General features: G+C 49.3%; 2 protein-coding genes across 2 annotated transcripts in view; both read left to right on the top strand.

Annotated features, from left to right (window-relative positions):
- LOC310966501 (NACHT, LRR and PYD domains-containing protein 3-like) overlaps nucleotides 1-21,955 on the top strand; it is a 57,920-nt gene that overhangs the window by 24,441 nt on the left and 11,524 nt on the right.
- LOC310966817 (NLR family CARD domain-containing protein 3-like) lies at nucleotides 3,740-11,531 on the top strand (the record flags this gene model as incomplete). Its single annotated transcript, XM_083940745.1, has 9 exons — nucleotides 3,740-3,804; nucleotides 4,610-4,753; nucleotides 4,846-4,924; nucleotides 5,041-5,290; nucleotides 5,529-7,329; nucleotides 7,433-7,606; nucleotides 9,351-9,524; nucleotides 10,212-10,258; nucleotides 10,682-11,531. 9 exons carry the CDS (start codon nucleotides 3,740-3,742, stop codon nucleotides 11,224-11,226), a joined length of 3,279 nt encoding a protein of 1,092 aa, XP_083796871.1. The 3' UTR covers nucleotides 11,227-11,531.

Raw genomic sequence — 21,955 nt, 5'->3', positions numbered from 1 at the left:
GATATTAATACTGGACCTGCACATGAGCGAGACAGAAGATACTCAGTGTTAAGCGCTGCCTCAGGCGTCAGTGAGGATGAAGTAGACACTATTTTTAGATACTTTTTAAAAATCAAACATTATTTCACCATGGTTGTGAGGTCCTGTTACAGTCACCACAGTTGATTGAAGTGATGTCAGTAATGAAGGAGAGGATGTGAATGAACGGTGTTGGGCTGTATCTCTTTAAATGTTCCCTTCTGTCATTTGAATGCATTTGGTCCTGACAGAGACGTGGACTCTGCTATGAACCAGTGTGAGGACGGAGAGGACGGAGCCCCTCTCTCTAAAACCACTCTGTGTGGGGAACATGAGGGACAGACCAAAGCTCAGAGGTGAGAGGAGGAGGAGGAGGAAGATGATGATGGACTCTTCTTCATGTCAGAGCTCAGATCACTCCACCATCATGATTCACACTGAGCTCCTGAACATGTTTGCTTAGAATATGAACGACTCACTTTATTAGTTCACAAAGAGCCAACGACTGATGATCCACTGAGATGAGACGCCATCTTTGATCAGATTACATGTTGATGAACAGGACAACGTTACTCATCCACTGTCTTTGTATCAGGGAGCAGCAGCAGAGACCTGGACCTGGATCTGGACCTGGACCTGGACCTGGATCTGGATCTGGATCTGGACCTGGACCTGGACCTGGTTCTGGATCTGTATCTGGACCTGGACCTGGACCTGGACCTGGATCTGGACCCAGCTGTGTGTCCATGAAGAGTGACCGGTCTAAGGGCTGGTTAAATGACTTTAAAGATGAACAACCTGCTGATGGAAGGTGAGAATTGTAAACTGAACTTTATTTTCTGACTCTCTGTTTCTTGTGTTTCTTAAAGTGAATACAAAACCAACAATTCTCTGGCTAATCTCACACTCCATTGCTCCAAAGACCCCGAGTTACTTGAACTCCTTCACTTGGGTCAGGACTCCCTACCCTGTGCAGGCAGTCCTGACCCTGATAGGGACAGCAGCTTCACTCTTGCTGAGCTGAACCGATCCAGAGAGTGCTGAAGGTCACTGACCGATGACACTGTAACCCTACGCCTCGATATCCTGTCCATGAATATCACAAACAGGATTGGTTACAAAGCCCAGCCCTGTCCCCACCTGCCCAGGGTGAACCCCGCCTTCGCCCGATGCTCCCAGTAGGAACAAGTCCGACTTCCTGCAAAGGACCTGGGCACGGCTCTGACTTTGGGAGAAGTGAGAAGTGACCCCCTCGCCCCATACTCCTTAAGCACCTCTCACAGTATCTCCCAGGGGACCTGGTCATAAGCTTTCTCCAGATCCACAGGGGGGTGTTACAGCCGTCAAGCCTAGAAGAGCTCATGGTTGTGGCACCCAGAGCTGTGCCTTGGGTGCCACGACCAAGGCACTGGATCCTGATGCTGGGATCAGGTCTATACATGTATAGTCCTGATCCTGACGCTGGGATCAGGTCTATACATGTATAGTCCTGGTCCTGACGCTGGGATCAGGACTATACATGTATAGTCCTGATCCTGATGCTGGGATCAGGTCTCAGAATAAGACTCTGTATCAGTAATGTTGATATAATAGAAGAAGAGGAAGAAGACATACTCTTGATCCTTATGATGATAAACAATGACAGAGTCTGGTACTTTTTCCTTTTGAAACTGCTTTTCATTAGTTTGTTTGTTTGTATCAGGATGCAGCAGAAACCTGGACCTGGACCTGGACCTGGACCCAGCTGTGTGTCCATGAAGAGTGACCGGTCTAAGGACTGGTTTGATTACTTTAAAGTCGGCCAACCTGCTGATGGAAGGTGAGAATTCAAAACTGAACTTTGTTATTATCTGACTGAGTCAAATTGTATTTAAGACATAACTCAGGTACTTCAGACTGAACTGTCTCATGACTTTAGACTCATTCATATAAATATAAATAATATATTCACACTCCAGCACACAAGTGTCCATCTCATCTTCTGGGATTCGATTCCCTGCACCACAGAGAAGTCACACAGAAGATGTGTGTGTTGTTTCTCTACTTGTGTTGAAACACACACCACTCTGTCAGAATCCGAACCAGAAAGACTTTAATGATCCCAGGGGAAAAAACTCCAGCTGTACAAACAACAGCAATATTATACATTAGACCGAAATATAAAATGCTATATACGTATATAACTATATATCCAGTCCTCTGATGCACCTGAACACATCATCAGTGATGTTACCTGAGATCAGCAGATGTGTCGGGTCTTTCAAACATCAGACATCCTCCTCAGGCGACCCAGCCACGGGTGATCAAACCGGGCTTGTGTTCAGGTGACACTCACTTTTCCCCATGGTTCTCCTGCTCCTTGCTGTTCCTGTGATGCCCAGGGCACTTAGGGCTTTGTGGAGTGAGTGCCGCACAAATCCTCTACTACCGTCTTCGATGGGCATACACCTCGCCTTCCAGCCCTGTGCACGACAGTCGATGACCAGGTTATCATACTCTGTCCTCTTCCTTTAATGGGCCTCCCCCGAGCGGTCCTCCCATGGCACCGTCAGCTCCATGATCCCGATGGTCTTTGTGCTCTCTGAGACCAGAAGGATATCTGGCCTCAGGCGGAGCGGACAATCTGCTGAGGGAACCGCAACTGCTTCTCCAGGTCTACAGAGAGCTGCCAGTCTTGTGCTGATGCGCTTTTGGGCAGCAGCTCAGGATGTGTTCCAGAGTGCCTCTTGCAGAACACAATTGGCAGTCCGGGGTCTCCACTTTCCCCCAGGTGAAGAAGATCGCCGGACTAGGGAGGACATCATAGACTGCCCGGATCAGGAAGCTGATGCGGTGTTGCTCAGACTGCCATTGGTCCGTCCAGGTGACTTTGCGGCCCATGGCGTGCTCCCATCTGGTCCAGGCCCCCTGCTGCCCCAGACCAGCGTCCCAGCTTGTCCTTCCTTCCTCCACTGGAGTCCTGACCTCATCCTGTATATGCCTGCACTTCTCCTTCCCCTTGCACTCCCTGAGCTGAGGTGGTGTTGGGAACATCCCCAGGCCTGCTCTGCCATGGGCCACCACTCCCACCAGCTCTCTGCGGCGCAGTCGTTATTCTGCGTCCAGCACAGCGGACTGAGCACTCCACTTCCTTTCCGTCTCCACCACCACACCTGCCTGGGCCACCTTTGGGTCCAGTGAGTCTCTGTACATCAGCACCTCTTGTGTCCGTGTCACCTTGAACTCCTCTTCCAAAGACTTCAGGGGCAAACAGAGCTTTGTGGTGTTCCCATAGATGGCGATGTTGCTGAGGCTCAGACACAGCTAGGTCTAGGCACTGTAGGTGGGAGGGAGGTGAGCCTGTGGAACAAACCAAATCCAGTGTTTGCCCTTTGGCGTGGGTGACACCTTGACGCTGGGATCAGGTCTATACATGTTTAGTCCTGACCCTGACGCTGGGATCAGGTCTATACATGTATAGTCCTGGTCCTGACGCTGGGATCAGGTCTATACATGTATAGTCCTGGTCCTGACGCTGGGATCAGGTCTCAGAATAAGACTCTGTATCAGTAATGTTGATATAATAGAAGAAGAGGAAGAAGACATACTCTTGATCCTTATGATGATAAACAATGACAGAGTCTGGTACTTTTTCCTTTTGAAACTGCTTTTCATTAGTTTGTTTGTTTGTATCAGGATGCAGCAGAGACCTGGACCTGGACCTGGACCCAGCTGTGTGTCCATGAAGAGTGACCAGTCTAAGGAGTGGTTTGAGGACTTTAAAGTCGGCCAACCTGCTGATGGAAGGTGAGAATTCAAAACTGAACTTTGTTATTAACTGACTGAGTCAAATTGTCTCATCCTCTTATCCGGGATCGGGTCGCGGCACTTTCAGCAGCTCCAGCAGGGGACCCCAAACGTCCCTTTCCCGGGCCACATGAACCAGCTCTAACTGGGGGACGCCGAGGCGTTCCCAGGCCAGTGTGGAGATCTAATCTCTCCACCTGGTCCTGGGTCTTCCCCGAGGCCTCCTCCCAGCTGGACGTGCCTGGAACACCTCCCTAGGGAGGCGCCCAGGGTTCATCCAGACCAGATGATCCTGAACCACCTCAACTGGCTCCTTTCAACACAAAGGAGCAGCGGCTGGCTACAAAAGAGGGCGTGTTGGTCGGATTCAGGAGTTCCTAAAAGTCCTTCCACCGCCCCATGACCTCATCAGCTGAGGTCACTGGCGTCCCGTCCTTACTGTAAATAGCTTGGACGGTTCCCCGTGTCCCCCTCCTGAGGTGCTAAATGGTGGTCCAGAAGCACCTAGGTGCCCCCCAAAGTCCTTCTCCAGGACTTCTGTGAACTCCTCCCACACCCGCTGCTTTGCCTCTGACCCAGCAGAGGCTGCAGCCCTTCAGACCTGTGGGGACCTCAGAACCACCTCCGGAGTCTTCTGGGAGACCAGATCCTGAAGGCCTCCTTCTTCAGGGTTACCGCTCCTTGAGACACCTAACCAACAAACTCCGCCTCCTTCCCCCACAGAGAGGTGACGCTCCACGTCCCCAGAGCCTCTGCAGCAGCGCCCTGACCCCAGCAGTTCCTCCTGCGAGTGTTGGGCCCACAGGACGGAGAGGAGGGAGGCACCACGTCACTTTTTCGAGCTCTGCCCGGCCAGCCTCCGTGGCAAACCCGGCCACCAGGCGCTTGCCGTCGAGCTCTCCGCCTGGGTCTGGCTGCAGACGGAGGGCTCGGGCTTCCTCCGGGCAGGGTCTCTCTTCTTCTTCCTCGTTTTTCCATAGAGTCTTTATTTAAGACATAACTCAGGTACTTGGGACTGAACTGTTCTTCTTTTCTCTGCAGAGTTGAGCAGGAGCGCTCCGAGGTTCCCACTGATCGGTCCGCTCAGCAGCATCACACACACCTGGACTCAGTGTTTACGGTGCGTACATGTGCAAACACACCTTTCACTGTGAACTTCATCAACTCCATATTAAATGATGATGGGGCCGTTCAGGAACAGCCTGATGAATCACATGTTGTGTTGAAGCAGTTTAAATCCACTTCATCGTTCTGTTCCAGCTGCTGGAGGAGAACATCGTCACTTTTGTGAAGAACGAGCTGAAGAGGATCCACAAGGTTCTGAGTCCAGATTACCCAGAATGCTTAGAGAGTCAGAGGGAGGATGAGGAGGTGTTGGACAGTGAGGATGAAGAGCAGAGGAGCAGCAGAGAGGCGTTTCTGAAGATCACACAGTTGTTCCTGAGGAGAATGAAGCAGGAGGAGCTGGCTGACTGTCTGCAGAGCAGTAAGAGGATCTGAATGTCTTTAACATGATGGAAAAGGGAAATGGAGGCAGCATGGGAGAAGTTTACATTTGCAAACTGTGCTGCACACATCTGCATCAGACCAGAGGCTGTTTGTCCTCCACTGATGAGCTGAATGAAACTGTTGGAGGAGGAACTATACAGCCAGTGTTCAATGTTCTGTTGTCTGGTTTTCTGTAGGATCCACTCACTGGTTTCATTTGTTCTTTGTTTGTTCAGGAAGTCTTTCTGGAGTTTGTCGACGTGAACTGAAGTCTCACCTGAAGAAGAAGTTCCAGTGTGTGTTTGAGGGGATCGCTAAAGCAGGAAACCCGACTCTTCTGAATCAGATCTACACAGAGATCTTCATCACAGAGGGAGGGAGTGCAGAGGTCAATGATGAACATGAGGTCAGACAGATTGAAACAGCATCCAGGAAACACGACAGACCAGAAACAACAATCAGATGTGGAGACATCTTTAAAGCCTCACCTGGAAGAGAGGAACCAATCAGAGCAGTGATGACAAAGGGAGTGGCTGGCATTGGGAAAACAGTCCTAACACAGAAGTTCACTCTGGACTGGGCTGAAGGCGAAGCCAACCAGGACGTACACTTCACATTTCCATTCACTTTCAGAGAGCTGAACGTGCTGAAGCAGAGAAAGTTCAGCTTGGTGGAACTTGTTCATCACTTCTTTAGTGAAACCAAAGAAGCAGGAATCTGCAGGTTTGAAGAGTTCCAGGTCGTGTTCATCTTTGACGGTCTGGACGAGTGTCGACTTCCTCTGGACTTCCACAACACTGAGGTCCTGACTGATGTTACAGAGTCCACCTCAGTGGATGTGCTGCTGACAAACCTCATCAGGGGGAAACTGCTTCCCTCTGCTCGCCTCTGGATCACCACACGACCTGCAGCAGCCAATCAGATCCCTCCTGAGTGTGTTGACATGGTGACAGAGGTCAGGGGGTTCACTGACCCACAGAAGGACGAGTACTTCAGGAAGAGATTCAGAGATGAGGAGCAGGCCGGCAGAATCATCTCCCACATCAAGACTTCACGAAGCCTCTACATCATGTGCCACATCCCAGTCTTCTGCTGGATCACTGCTACAGTTCTGGAGGAAGTGACGAGAACCAGAGAGGGAGCAGAGCTGCCCAAGACCCTGACTGAGATGTACATCCACTTCCTGGTGGTTCAGTCCAAACTGAAGAGCATCAAGTATGATGGAGGAGCTGAGACGGATCCACACTGGAGTCCAGAGAGCAGGAAGATGATCAAGTCTCTGGGGAAACTGGCTTTTGAGCAGCTGCAGAAAGGAAACCTGATCTTCTATGAGTCCGACCTGAGAGAGTGTGGCATTGATATCAGAGCAGCCTCAGTGTACTCAGGAGTGTTCACACAGGTCTTTAAAGAGGAGAGAGCACTGTACCAGGACAAGGTGTTCTGCTTCATCCATCTGAGTGTTCAGGAGTTTCTGGCTGCTCTTCATGTCCATCTGACGTTCACCATCTCTGGAGTCAACCTGCTGTTGGGAGAACAAACATCCGGCTTGTGGTTTCTACTTAGAAACAAACCTAAACCAACACGTCTCTACCAGAGTGCTGTGGACGAGGCCTTACAGAGTCCAAACGGACACCTGGACTTGTTCCTCCGCTTCCTCCTGGGTCTTTCACTAAAGACCAACCAGAAACACGTACGAGGCCTGCTGACACAGACAGGAAGTAGCTCACGAACAAAAGAGAAGACAGTCAGGTACATCAAGAAGAAGATCAGTGAGAATCTGTCTGCAGAGAAAAGCATCAATCTGTTCCACTGTCTGAATGAACTGGAGGATCGTTCTCTGGTGGAGAAGATCCAACAGTCCCTGAGTTCAGGACGTCTCTCCACAGATGAACCGTCTCCTGCTCAGTGGTCAGCTCTGGTCTTCATCTTACTGACATCAGGAAAAGATCTGGACGTGTTTGACCTGAAGAAGTACTCTGCTTCAGAGGAGGCTCTTCTGAGGCTGCTGCCAGTGGTCAAAGCCTCCAACAAAGCTCTGTACGTGCTCACATGAATATCAGATTAATGTAGTTTTTATTCATTCAGAACTAACAACCATTGTTTGTCATTACTGTCTCATGAATTGCTGATTCCTCTTCAGACTGAGTGGCTGTAACCTGTCAGAGAGAAGCTGTGCAGCTCTGTCCTCAGTCCTCAGCTCCCAGTCCTCTAGTCTGAGACATCTGGACCTGAGTAACAACGACCTGCAGGACTCTGGAGTGGATCTGGTGTCTGATGGACTGAAGAGTCCACACTGCAGACTGGAGACTCTCAGGTTGGTGCTCTGCTATTTTAAGAGGATGACCCTCTGAACTCTGATTGTCCCTAATAAATGAATTAATATTTGAACTTTCTATTGAATCCATTCAAGATTAGTGACTGCAACCGTGCTTTAGCATGATTGTCCCTCCTCCCCCTTGTTCCAGGTCCGGCCTGCGCTCACATTACTTGAAATGATCCGGGACTTTGCTTGGTTTCTTATACCATCATTCTTTCATCACCCCAGATCTGCAGAAAACACAACAGACGCATATAAACAGACATCAGGCCTGCCTTCAATGATCCTGCTCGTACATGTTCAATCGTGCTTTACTAAAGCCCCCTTCTCTCAACCGGACCGGGGTCCAGAATTGTACCGTACTTAAGCACAGAACAGTTGTACTGACACTGGTCTATCAAACTAGACTTTAGACGGGAGCTTGATCAGCTGGGGCTCTGCCTTCCAGATCTTTGTCCAGGAGATCTCCTTCTCCAGTGCACCCTCCCACCTCGTCCATGCACCCTGCTGTCGCATGCCCACCTCCTGCAGGTTCTGTGCTCTTTGACACCGGCCCGCACTTCCTCTAGGACTAGCTGCCACATGTCCCTGCCATGGGCCTTGTCATATCAGGGTTGTGCGATGGTTCCTAACCCTGCCTAGCCAGTGTGTACCTTGCTCTCCAAAGCCCTGTGTCTCAGCCAGGACTATGCTATCTCCAGACCTTCCTGGGCTCTCCACTTCTTGCCTGTCCAAACTGCGATACCAGCTAATGCCACCTTCGAGTCCTTTGGGTCCTGCTAAAGCAGTGCTTCTCTGGTAAGACATTGAACTCCTCTTCGAGGCTGCTCAAAGGTAGCTGGAGCTTGGTACTCTGTCTGTAGAGTGCTGTGCTGCACAAGCTGCATGGCAGCCCCAGCCACCTGTGGAGGTGGCTGCTGACCTTCTCCATGGTCCCCATCGTCGACAAGGTAACCTCATACACCAGAAGAGGCCACAGGTAAGATGCCATGTTGTCATATCCAGGCCTTATATCGGCCTGGTAGGCCAGACTTATGCAGAGCGGTGAGCCAAGATTCCAACTCCTTGATGGTGGATTGGATGGATGTTACGTCCCTGAGGATGCAGTCGAAGACCAAGGCTCTTGATGGTTTGTCAGTGAGGGACAGGATTGCAATTCCATCCCCTTTGAAATGAAACTTGTCCACCACTTCCCCATCCTTCAAAACCATGGACCTGGACTTGACAGGCTTGACACTCAAACGCTGGCTTGCTGTTGGCCATTTCATCTGCTACTTCTGGACTACTCCGCCTGGAGCCGAAGAGTTTGGTGCTTGGAGGGTCTGGGAACTGTGAGGTTCCTCCGGGCTCGGCTCCTCCTGCATCTCACCAGAAGAGACTTCTTTGCGCTGTGCAGCGCTCTCCTGCTGTTGTCGTTGTTGCTCAAAGGTTTGAAAGGCCGTCATCGTTGGGTCCGTCCTGTTGGGATGCTCATCCTCCTCCCTAATCCAGCAAGACTGAGACAAAGATACATCGTCAGATGCGTCTGGACACATCTTCAGTGATGTTCTTGAGGTCATCGGGTTTATTGAAAATGCTTCTGTCTGCTTCAACACTCATCAGAGAAGAGAGAAGCACGACAAAGAAGAAATGCAATTTCACCGACTGTGACGCATCAACGAGGTTCTCCACCAGCACTGATGTTATTACACTGGGGTGTGTGTGTGTGTGTGTGTGTGTGTGTGTGTGTGTGTGTGTGTAGTCTCTCAGGCTGTCTGGTCTCAGAGGAAGGCTGTGCTTCTCTGGTCTCAGCTCTGAGCTCCAACCCGTCCCATCTGAGAGAACTGGACCTGAGCTACAATCATCCAGGAGACTCAGGAGAGAAGCTTCTGTCTGCTGGACTCAAGGATCCACACTGGAGACTGGACTCTCTCAGGTATGGACAGACAGACAGACTGGACTCTCTCAGGTATGGACAGACAGACTGGACTCTCTCAGGTATGGACAGACAGACAGACTGGACTCTCTCAGGTGTGGACAGACAGACAGACTGGACTCTCTCAGGTGTGGACAGACAGACAGACTGGACTCTCTCAGGTGTGGGCAGACAGACAGACTGGACTCTCTCAGGTGTGGACAGACAGACAGACTGGACTCTCTCAGGTATGGACAGACAGACTGACTGGACTCTCTCAGGTGTGGACAGACAGACAGACTGGACTCTCTCAGGTATGGACAGACAGACTGACTGGACTCTCTCAGGTATGGACAGACAGACAGACTGGACTCTCTCAGGTGTGGACAGACAGACTGGACTCTCTCAGGTATGGACAGACAGACTGACTGGACTCTCTCAGGTGTGGACAGACAGACAGACTGGACTCTCTCAGGTATGGACAGACAGACAGACTGGACTCTCTCAGGTGTGGACAGACAGACAGACTGGACTCTCTCAGGTGTGGACAGACAGACAGACTGGACTCTCTCAGGTATGGACAGACAGACAGACTGGACTCTCTCAGGTGTGGACAGACAGACTGTTTGTGTCTCTAACTGATGAACTCTGGTTCCTGTTGAAGGACCTGATGAGTGAAGTTGATGGTGTCTTTGTGTCTTCCTGCAGGATGGACCATGGTGGACCACAGAGACTGAGACCTGGTCTGAGGAAGTGTGAGTGTGTTTTCAGTGTGATTCAGGAGAACTCAGCTGCTCATGTTACACTAGAGTTTGACTTGTTCTGGACTGAAGTACAAACATGAACTTCTCCAGAGTTTCAATCAGGATCCAGCTTCTGTTTTTGTGCAGAAAGATTTTAGAACTGAATCCATTTCAAATCCACAAAGACCCCAAAGTGAAGTCAGTGATCCAACAGAACTAATGGGTCCATTTCATTAGCAGTGGAGCCAACAGAGAGCTCTCTTTGCTCCTTCTTCTTTGGACTCTGACATTAGAGAAGAGCTGTGTTGCCTTCAGGTGCTGCTTTAAACTCCGTATTCACAGTTTGACAGATAGAAGTTGTGTACAGGAAGCCTTCAGTTTTCTAAATCACAGATGAAAACCTGCAGCTGTGTTGTGTCTTGTTCTCTCCATCAGATGCCTGTGAACTGGAACTGGACACAAACACAGTACACAGAGAACTCAAACTGTCTGACAACAACAGGAAGGTGACACGTGTGAAGCAGTTTCAGTCATATCCTGATCATCAAGACAGGTTTAACTCCTGGGCTCAGCTGCTGTGTAGAACTGGTCTGACTGGTCGCTGTTACTGGGAGGTCGAGTGGAGAGGAGATGTTCATATATCAGTGAGTTACAGAGGAATCAGCAGGAGAGGAGACAGTAAAGACTGTGTGTTTGGACGGAATGATCAGTCCTGGAGTCTGTTCTGCTCTGATTATGATGATGGTTACTCTGTCTATCACAATGACAGAGTAACATCCATCACCTCCACCTACTCCGTCTCTCACAGAGCAGCAGTGTATGTGGACTGTCCTGCCGGCTCTCTGTCCTTCTACAGAGTCTCCTCTGACTCACTGATCCACCTCCACACCTTCAACACCACGTTCACTGAACCTCTTTATCCTGGGTTTTGGCTCTGCTCACCTGGTTCCTCAGTGTCTGTGTGTCCTCTGCAGGTCTGAGTCTCTCCTGTGCACAGAAACACTGAAGATCAGCTGCTGAAATCAAAGTTCAGTGTGTTCACCATCACACACACACTCTGCACTGTGAAGCAGATCTGTCTCACACTCACACACTGATCTGATTTCACCTCTTTGATCATCAACATTTAACACTTTAGCTAGAAACTCTTCCTGAAACGTGACGAGAGGAATCGATCTTTCTGAGTCATGATGTCGTATATTTCAAATGTGGAAAGCATCTGGAACCATCTCCATGTTTTCTAATGTTTCCAAAAGCTTTTAATAAAATCTATGCTTCTGTTGTATGTTGAGGGTCCACGTGTCTTCATTTCATCACTTTCAACATCAGCAGGTTCCTCCTGAGGTGGATCTGGTCCTCGCCGTCGCAGTGTGAGCGCTCAGAGGGCGAGCAGCTCCTGGTTCATCCATTCTTGGAAACGCCTTTTCTCAGGAATCCCCCCTGGAGTAAGTTTGGTGTCTGTGAGTATAAAATATATAAATATATGTTATGGTTTGTGTTGGATCAGGACCCAAATGCACGACTCCACTCTGGTTCAAAGTGCAACAAACAGTCTTCAATGTTCAAAAGGGTGCAAGCATAGGTGCGAGGTGGAGGGGTGGTGCGAGGTCCCAGGATCCTGATGTGGGAGGTGGAGTCACCGAGGAGTGCGTGGATGCAGGTGGCGTGATGTGGGGTCCGCTGTAGGGGAATGGCGATGTAGTGAGAGAGCTCCGGGGAGCAGGTCCACAGGCAGGTCCACAGGCAGATCCACAGGCAGGCAGGGAGGAAGCAACGCTCAGGACTGCACAGCAAGCACAGTAATCTGGAGCAAGGTAGCAAAAACACAGGGAGATTAGCTTCACAAGCTAAGCACAGGCCTTATCCCTCCCAGTCAGCAAGGTATTGGTATCCCCGCCCCCTGTGACGCACGTCCAGGATGTGACTGACTGTGAAGGCCGGGTGTCCATCGATGAGCCGGGGGGATGGTGGGGCGACGGCAGGACGGCACAGAGTACTGGTGGAAACAGGTTTTAGCTGGGAGACATGGAAGATGGGACTTACCCTCAATGATGCAGGGAGTTTGAGGCGAATGGCAGAAGGGTTAATAATGGATTCAATTTCATAAAGACCAGTAAATCTGGGAGACAGCTTTTTGGAAGTCACACTGAGGGGAATGTCCTTAGCTGGAGTACGCCGCCGGTCCGCCAACCTCCGATTCTGGTCCTGGGTGCGCAGAAGAGCAGCCTTGGTCTCTCTCCAGATTCTGCGGATCCTTCGGAGGTTTAGCTGGACCGATGGTACAGCGATCTCCTGCTGTTGGGAAGGGAACAGAGGAGGTAAATAACCAACAGAGTCTTCAAAAGGAGTCAAACCCGTAGCTGCAGACGTCAGAGAGTTATGCGAGTATTCCACCCAGGTGAGATGAGTCCTCCAGGAGGCAGGGTTCTGAGCACATATGCAGCCTAGCACAGTCTCCAGATCTTGATTGGCTCTCTCCGTTTGGCCATTGGACTGTGGGTGGTATTCCAAAGACAAGCTCACTGTAGCGCCCAATGCCCAGCAAAACTCTTTCCATACTTTAGACGTGAACTGGGGGCCTCTGTCTGACACGATGTCCGATGGAATGCCATGGATCCGGAGCACGTTGTTCACCAGTAATTCATCAGTCTCTGTAGCTGAGGGAAGCTTAGGCAGTGCCACAGAATGCACCGCTTTGGAGAAGCGGTCAACAATGGTAAGAATAGTGTCATTACCTTGGGATAACAGCAGTCCGGTGACATAGTCCACAGCGATATGGGACCAAGGACGACCGGGCACAGGGAGCGGACGGAGGAGACCTGCAGGTGGCCGATGAGTAGCTTTCCCTCGAGCACAAACAGAACATGCCTTGACATACTCACAGGTGTCTGCAGCCATGGTTGGACACCAGAAGTGGCGTTGAAGCAAGGACAAGGTGCGGGAAGTACCAGGATGGCAGGTAAACCGGGATGTGATGTGTTGCCTCACAGGAGAACCTGAGGGCGGACAGAAACAGGAACAAACAAGCAACCCCGGGGACCACCACCGGGATCCATAAATGCTGAAAGCTTTGGGTTGGGAGGGGCTGTACTGGTCGACACATCTCTGCAACATTGCATGGAAGTCTGGAACAGTGCCAAGGAATGGAAGACCAGGGTGGTGGTTCCCCTGTTTAAAAAGGGGGACCAGAGGGTGTGTGCCAGTTACAGGGGTATCACACTAAAAAAATACAGATTCTTTCCTGGATGGGATCGGATCCTGGAAAGGGGGCCTCAGAGTTGGCTCATCAAGGCATGTGACCTGGTCCTTCGGGGGATACTGTGGGAGGTGCTGCGGGAGTATGGGGTCACTTCTGAGGTCCGTCCAGTCTCTGTACCTTTAAAGAGAGAGCTGTGTCCGGATCCTTGGCAGTAATCGGATTCGTTCCTGGTGGGGGTCGGCCTCTGCCAGGGGTGCTCTTTGTCACCAATCCTGTTTGTGATTTTCATGGATCTATCGAGGCGTGGTCGTGGTGGGGAGGGGTTGCAGTTCGGTGGGCTGAGGATCTGGTCTCTGCTTTTTGCAGATGGCGTGGTCCTGATGCCGTCATCGGTCAGGGACCTTCAGCACTCACTGGATCGGTTCACAGCCGAGTGTGAAATGGCCGGGATGAGGATCAGCACCTCTAAACCTGAGGCCGTGGCTGGTGCTACTTTTTTAGAAAACATTGGTCTCTTAAGGTCGATCGCAGCGATCGGGAAAATAGAATCCCAGTATCGACAGTTTTCCCTAGGATTTGTGTTATTCATTATATCAGCTACACATATTTAGATAATTATAGCTGGAATATTTGTAAGAGGGGTCTAGGACTCATACACACTACACAGTTCTGTTTAGACATGTTAGCAGCTTGTTCAACCATTAATAACCAATTGTTATTGTGTCCAGATTCCCCTGTTGCTGCCTGGAGCCATTCATCTGGAGTATACGCTGCTCTAGGTTCTTCAAATGCAAAAACTCCTTGTTCACTACAATTATACATGCATAGACTTATCAGGAATGAAGGATCAGTGCTGGAAGACCATCCCCGTAATAGAAACAGCCAGCATTGGTCTCCTGTTCCCCTAAAGTCTGGAGGGAACAATGTTTCCCCCTCTGTGAGGTTCACTGTTATTATTAGTTTGTTATCTTTCCAGGATCCTTTAGGCTAACTATATTCCTATGGTATGTAGCCCATGCTGTGGTGGTATAAGTACTCCAGTTTTGGTTACCTGGATCATCTACCAGCGTGTCCCACCTTGTGTCTTGTTGGTCATTAGTCATGTACCATTGCCTATAACCTGTTCCTCTATGTCCTTTATGTGAGAGTCTACCTACTGGGACGACTGTTGTGGAGGTTTGGTTTGCTGGTAAATGTATCTGAGGAATGGAGGAGTGCATTCGTGTTGTTTTCCCCTCACAGTCAGCCTTTGTGTTTACCCTTCCACGTTTAGGACGCTCTAAAGCTGAGGTTGTTATATCTGGATGTAGTCTAGGTGGTTCCCATAGGTTCCACATGAACAGGATCATTATTATGAGACACGTAGATGCCACCCAGCACCGGATGGCATCTCCTAACCATCTTTGGGTCATTTTGGCTAAATGTATCTCCTCTACTTGGTTTGGTGTCTTATAAACGCTTCACTGACTTTCAGGTCTATCCAGCCTCTAAACGTCTGAATCCACCCTATTATCAGATTTTGGCTCACTCCCCTAACGCCGTCTTTAACCAAAATGACCCTTTTGCAGTGTGTTAAATGGATCCACGTTAATCATTCTGCTATCTTTACTGCTGTGGGGTTTGTCAGCAATACGTGATACGGCCCTTCACACTTAGGTGAACACCAATGTTTCCTCTTTATGCTTCTTATTCGCACCCAGTCTCCCAGTTCCACTAGCTGGAGTTCCTGCTGGGGGACAGAAAGGTTTTTCATTAGTTTGCCTCTGTTTTGGTTTTTCCAACATGGACCTCATATAGTCAGCTAAATTAGCCTCATCATCTGTTTCCCATTGGTTTTTAAATTGGGGTAGTCTTTATGGTTTTTCAAAGAACATTTCATAAGGTATCAGTTTAAAAAGCACAGGTGATGTTTATGTTTAATTTCACTAAAACTAAACATTGTGTCCATGGTCTTCCTGTTTCTTCAAGACACTTTTTAAGTCTGTTTTTAATCGTTCATTCTTTCTACTCGGCAGCACTTTGTGGTTGGTAAGCTCAATGATTCTTCAGATCAATATGAAACATTATCCCAATCTTCTTTCCTATCTGGTTTACAACATGAGTTCTGTTATCACTGTAGATGTCCTCAGGTGTCCCGTACCTGGGAACGATGTCTTTACAGAGGCCTTTGCCACCGTCACAGCGTCGGGATGATTGGTTGGAAAAAGTTCAATCCATTTAGAAAATGCATCTGTTATGAATGGACTACTTTTTACTGCTTTTCCCCTTAATTTTGGTTTAATTCTATAAAATCCATGTGGATTAGTTGGAACGGATCTTTAGGTGTAGGGAGCTTTGCTCTACGCGGTCTCAGATGACCTTGTGGGTTGTGCCTGGCACACGTCAGACATGCTCTACAGAAATGTTCTGAATAAGAGTTGAATCCATAGGTCGTATAATATTGGTGTATCTGTCCCACCATCCCTCCTGTTGAGACACGTGTTGACCCATGGCTCAATATTGCCGCCCATTTACACAAGTTCCTTGGTAGGACAGGTTTGTTGTCTGGTCACTGGAATATGTTGTCTTGTACTTTTGCTCTGTTTTTTACCCAAACTTCTCTTTCAGTTGGTGGACTTTGTTCTTGCATTGCTTTGAAGGTAGTTTGATCTAGAGTTGTGCATTCTTGCTCTGTCAACACAGTTGTGTGACCTGTTGCTGCTGCTTGTGCTGTTTCGTCTGCAAATGCATTTCCTAGGGAAACAGTATCTGTGCCGGACGTATGTGCTGCACATTTACATCTTGCTAATGCTTTTGGAAGTTGCACTGTTTGCAATAGATCTGTCAAAAGTTCCACATGTGTTCCTAGTTTCCCTGTTGAGGTTTTCCTGCCTCTGTTCTTCCAATATGGTGCAAACGTATGAACTGTAGCATATGCATGTTGACTATCAGTATAGATAGGTACTTCTTTGTTTTTCATTCATTGACATGCTTCAGTTAGTGCTATTTATTCTGCAGCCTGTGCTGAATAATGTGACGGCAGCTGTTCTGCTTTTAGCACCGTCGGGTGAGTTACAGCTGCATCTCCTGTCAGGGTTTTACGTAGTTCATTCTTTTTAGAGGAACCATCTACAAACATCACCTCTCCCTTTTGTAATGGTTGGTCTATCAGAGCGGCTCTGCTGTTAGCTGTCTGTTCTGCTAGTTCCTGCCAATCATGTTGTACACCATCCTCTGGGAGGGGCAACAGCGTAGCAGGATTCAGAGTTGGACATCTTCCACTGGTCAGATGGGGTTGTGACAGCAAAGTAGACATGCAAGACAGATGTCTAGCTGGTGACAGGAACGTCATATTCGTTTGTCGTAGTAGCACAGACGCAGCATGTGCTACTTTCAAAACCAGTGGATGAAACAAAACTATTGCAGCACTTGTTTCTACAGCCGCGGAGGCTGCTATGACTGCTCTCACACAGGCAGGCAGTGCACATGCTACACTGTCTAGTTCAGATGAAAAATATGCTTCAGGTTTCAGTTTGTCTCCAGGTTTCTGTTCGAATACAAAGGTCAGAAAATATCATTTGCAATCTCCCATTTGAACAAAGGGTTTCCCATAATCTGGTGATGCTGGTGCTGTGCTAGAAACCAAAACATGCTCTGTGTCCCCAGAGTCAGGACTAAACATGGGACAGGTCTGCTCTGTGTCCTCAGAGTCAGGACTAAACATGGGACAGGTCTGCTCTGTGTCCCCAGAGTCAGGACTAAACATGGGACAGGTCTGCTCTGTGTCCCCAGAGTCAGGACTAAACATGGGACAGGTCTGCTCTGTGTCCCCAGAGTCAGGACTAAACATGGGACAGGTCTGCTCTGTGTCCCCAGAGTCAGGACTAAACATGGGACAGGTCTGCTCTGTGTCCCCAGAGTCAGGACTAAACATGGGACAGGTCTGCTCTGTGTCCCCAGAGTCAGGACTAAACATGGGACAGGTCTGCTCTGTGTCACCAGAGTCAGGACTACACATGGGACAGGTCTGCTCTGTGTCCCCAGAGTCAGGACTAAACATGGGACAGGTCTGCTCTGTGTCCCCAGAGTCAGGACTAAACATGGGACAGGTCTGCTCTGTGTCCCCAGAGTCAGGACTAAACATGGGACAGGTCTGCTCTGTGTCCCCAGAGTCAGGACTAAACATGGGACAGGTCTGCTCTGTGTCCCCAGAGTCAGGACTAAACATGGGACAGGTCTGCTCTGTGTCCCCAGAGTCAGGACTAAACATGGGACAGGTCTGCTCTGTGTCCCCAGAGTCAGGACTAAACATGGGACAGGTCTGCTCTGTGTCCCCAGAGTCAGGACTAAACATGGGACAGGTCTGCTCTGTGTCCCCAGAGTCAGGACTAAACATGGAGAGGAAGCGTTCTCTTAAATCCAGACTGAAGACTTTTCTGTAACTTCTGTAAAACTCTTGAATGTTTTAAAAATGACCTTTGATGCGTTTTAAATCTTTTCTGCGTCTTAATTGACCTTTGATGTGTTTTAAACGTCGATGTTTCATGTGTTATTTCTCCCGATGCTTTGAATGTTTGATGTGAAGCACTTTGAATCCCCTTGTTGTTGAATGGTGCTGTACAAATAAAGTGGCGTGACACCATCTGCTGTGAGAGCTCTCTGACACTGACGCTGTCTCTGACTCTGGTTGGACTGGTTTTGACGTCACTCTGATGTTTTTAGACTCTGAAGTTCTCAGGATGTGACGGCGTCCTCAGATCAGACGCACACAGACTCCAGGACTGACGAGGAAGAAAGCAGCAGCGTCTTCTCTCACAGTGAGTTCACTTTGATCCCATTGTGCTGTTTCACTCTGTAACTGGACACTGCAGCGGTTTCTTGGTGCTGGTTCAAAGTCTCCATTGGAAATATTCTGCAGAGTTTCTCTCTGAGTTTAAGAGCAATTCATTCAGAACGATTGACATCAAATGTTCATATTTCTCCAAAAGAGTCGACAGCACTTTGACTGTAATCTGAGTTCACATCATGGTGAAAGCAGCAGGGAGTGTCTGAACTGCTCGGACCGGTTGGATCAACTTAGTGCTTTGATTTTGACTCTGATCCGACAGTCAAAGCTTTAGCAGCTAAATATAGCTTTCAATCACATTTTGAAAAGGTGTGTGGCTGACCTGATGACGGCAGCCATTTTGAAAAGGTGTGTGGCTGACCTGATGACGGCAGCCATTTTGAAAAGGTGTGTGGCTGAACTGATGACGGCAGCCATTTTGAAAAGGTGTGTGGCTGATCTGATGGCAGCAGCCATTTTGAAAAGGTGTGTGGCTGATCTGATGACGGCAGCCATTTTGAAAAGGTGTGTGGCTGATTTGATGACGGCAGCCATTTTGAAAAGGTGTGTGGCTGACCTGATGACGGCAGCCATTTTGAAAAGGTGTGTGGCTGAGCTGATGACAGACTTGTAATCCAAAGATGAAAAAAAAAACACATTGAAACTTAAAAAGATATAGAAAGAAAAAACAAAGAAAGAAAAATTAACAATTTACACGTACAGTCTGAAAAGGGGATGGAAGGAAGCAACGCTTATACATTTCCAACCCCTCACCCAGCACCACCCTACCCAAAATAACATATTATAACAATACAATATATTGTAGTGACACAAACAGACAGACAGACAGGCCCAAACTTGTCCTGCTTCTACACCCCCTCTTCCCTCCAGAACATATAGGCAACAGAGCAAATGCCAGACAGGCATTTAGACAGATAGACAGGCATTCAGACAGACAGGTGTTGAGACAAACAGACCAGATCCTGGCGTGCTGCGATGAAATAGCAGCCACACACACCCTTAGTGTATAAGGAGGCCGATCATCATGTAGGAGCGATTGCAAAAACGTAAAAATGGTAGGAACAGTCCAGAGAACTGGATCAACATTCTCAACTGAACCCCAGTTAGAGAACAGTTTCCACCTGTGCTGATACAGCAGACGGGTAGAGGGCGCTCTGGCACCCAAATAGTTCTCCTGACAGGCTCTATGCCATCGCTCAGCAGCGGATTGGGCCCTGCAGTGGCCAAACCCATAGCTGAAGGCAGCAAGGGTTGGGATGCCAAATCCTTCCCCTCTCTGTAAGGCGCCAGGGTGTCCCGCAATGAAGTTTGTGGAGCAGGGGAAACCAGGTCCTGGCAGGCCAGAACGAGGCCACAAGGAGAAGCCTGTGACCCTGATGAAGCACCCTGAGAAGTGTTTGGAAGATCAGGGGAAGCGGTGGGAAGACAAAGAGAAGGCTGTCCGGCCACGCATGGGCCAGAGCACCCTGACCCAGAGGGGTGGTCGTCTCCATTAAGAAGAACCAAAGTGGGCAGTGGGCTGACTCCTCCGGGGCAAAGAGTTATGCACCGTGGCCCCTGGAGGCAAATGCCCAGCCCCCAACCCTGTTGCCTGGTGTGACCGGTCTGGACAGTTTGCTCAAGCGCCTGTAGAGCAGCTGTGCCAAACAGCTCCCCAGGTTTCGGACAAGGGTGACTGTGCAAGCCAGACCTGGCGGCGAGTCTAAACAAGAGTGGACATCAAACGTCCCAGTTCCCTCGACATTAAGGCAAAAGCCTGCAGTGAGGCATCCCTGACGCTGATGGGGGATGCATCCACTTCAGCCCACTGCAGGGACGCCAATAGGATAGGATAAGATGCAAGAGTGACTTGTCAATACGACCCATCCGTTCAGCCGTGCCGTAAACTTTATAAATAAGGTTATCCGTGACCCGACATTGTGGGCGAGGGCACCTGGCATCTGGCCTGAGAGCCTCGTCCGGGGGAAACTATGAGGGAAGCGATTGTCGGCTAACCCCCGACATGTGGTCAAGGCCAAATTGTGCCACATCCCCCATTGGGCCAGAGTCCGGCTGTAAGGTCAGGAGAGAGCGTTAGAGTCTCTCCAGGATGCGTGCAACTCCTTCAGATATTCCTCAGAGGGACGAACGGTGAAGGCGGTAGGGGCCGGAGTGCACTTGAAGAAAGCACTAGCAGGCGCTGGCTCCACCTGCTGGAGATCCAGCTGCAGGCGTGCCAGGGCTGCACGAATGATGGATCCCATGGAGCCATCTGCCGTCCCCTCCGCAGAGCTCTGAGCGGAGGAACGAGAGCCTGGAGGACATCTCATTAATGTCCCAGGCATGGATGTTTGCTCGGGGTGAAACCAAGACAAGGAGAGTGGAGCAAGAGCACTCACTTCACTGATACCGTATCAGCATGTGCTAACTCCTGCTAGCGTAATATAACAAAACCAATCGACCTCACCAGATGCAGGTAGTTTGTTCTTCTTTCTTAGTGACGAACGAGGACGGGGCATCCGTCCTTCCAGGCAAAAAGCAACCGCATGTATAGCTAAAGCTAATGATACCGCAGTAACAAGCGTTAGCCTGCAAAGTGAGAAGATGGAAAGGAAGTGATCTCGTGGATGACACCAGAACTTACAGTGGGTACGGAAAGTATTCAGACCCCCTTAAATTTTTTACTCTTTGTTAAATTGCAGCCATGTGCTAAAATCATTTAAGTTCATTTTTTTTTCCTTTTAATGTACACACAGCACCCCATATTGACAGAAAAACACAGAATTGTAGACATTTTTACAGATTTATTAAAAAAGAAAAACTGAAATATCACATGGACATAAGTATTCAGACCCTTTGCTCAGTATTGAGTGGAAGCACCCTTTTGAGCTAATACAGCCGTGAGTCTTCTTGGGAATGATGCAACTAGTTTTTCACACCTGGATTTGGGGATCCTCTGCCATTCCTCCTTGCAGATCCTCTCCAGTTCTGTCAGGTTGGATGGTGAACGTTGGTGGACAGCCATTTTGAGGTCTCTCCAGAGATGCTCAATTGGGTTCAAGTCAGGGCTCTGGCTGGGCCATTCAAGAACAGTCACAGAGTTGTTCCGAAGCCACTCCTTCGTCATTTTAGCTGTGTGCTTAGGGTCATTGTCTTGTTGGAAGGTGAACCGTCGGCCCAGTCTGAGGTCCATAGCACTCTGGAAAAGGTTTTCGTCCAGGATATCTCTGTACTTGGCCGCATTCATCTTTCCTTCAATTGCAACCAGTCGTCCTGTCCCTGCAGCTGCAAAACACCCCCACAGCATGATGCTCCCACCACCACACTTGACTGTAGGGATGGTGTTGGGCAGGTGATGAGCGGTGCCTGGTTTTCTCCACACATACCGCTTAGAATTAAGGCCAAAAAGTTCTATCTTTGTCTCATCAGACCAGAGAATCTTATTTATCATAGTCTGGGAGTCCTTCATGTGTTTTTTGGCAAATTCTATGCGGGCTTTCATGTGTCTTACTCTGAGGAGAGGCTTCCGTCGGGCCACTCTGCCATAAAGCCCTGACTGGTGGAGGGCTGCAGTGATGGTTGACTTTCTTGAACTTTCTCCCATCTCCTCACTGCATCTCTGGAGTTCAGCCACTGTGATCTTTGGGTTCTTCTTTACCTCTCTCACCAAGGCTCTTCTCCCCCGATTGCTCAGTTTGGTTGGACG

This window comes from Echiichthys vipera (genome assembly GCF_963691815.1).
Source record: "Echiichthys vipera genome assembly, chromosome: 3".
Lineage (NCBI taxonomy): Eukaryota > Metazoa > Chordata > Actinopteri > Perciformes > Trachinidae > Echiichthys > Echiichthys vipera.
This window is presented reverse-complemented; position numbering and strand designations above follow the sequence as displayed.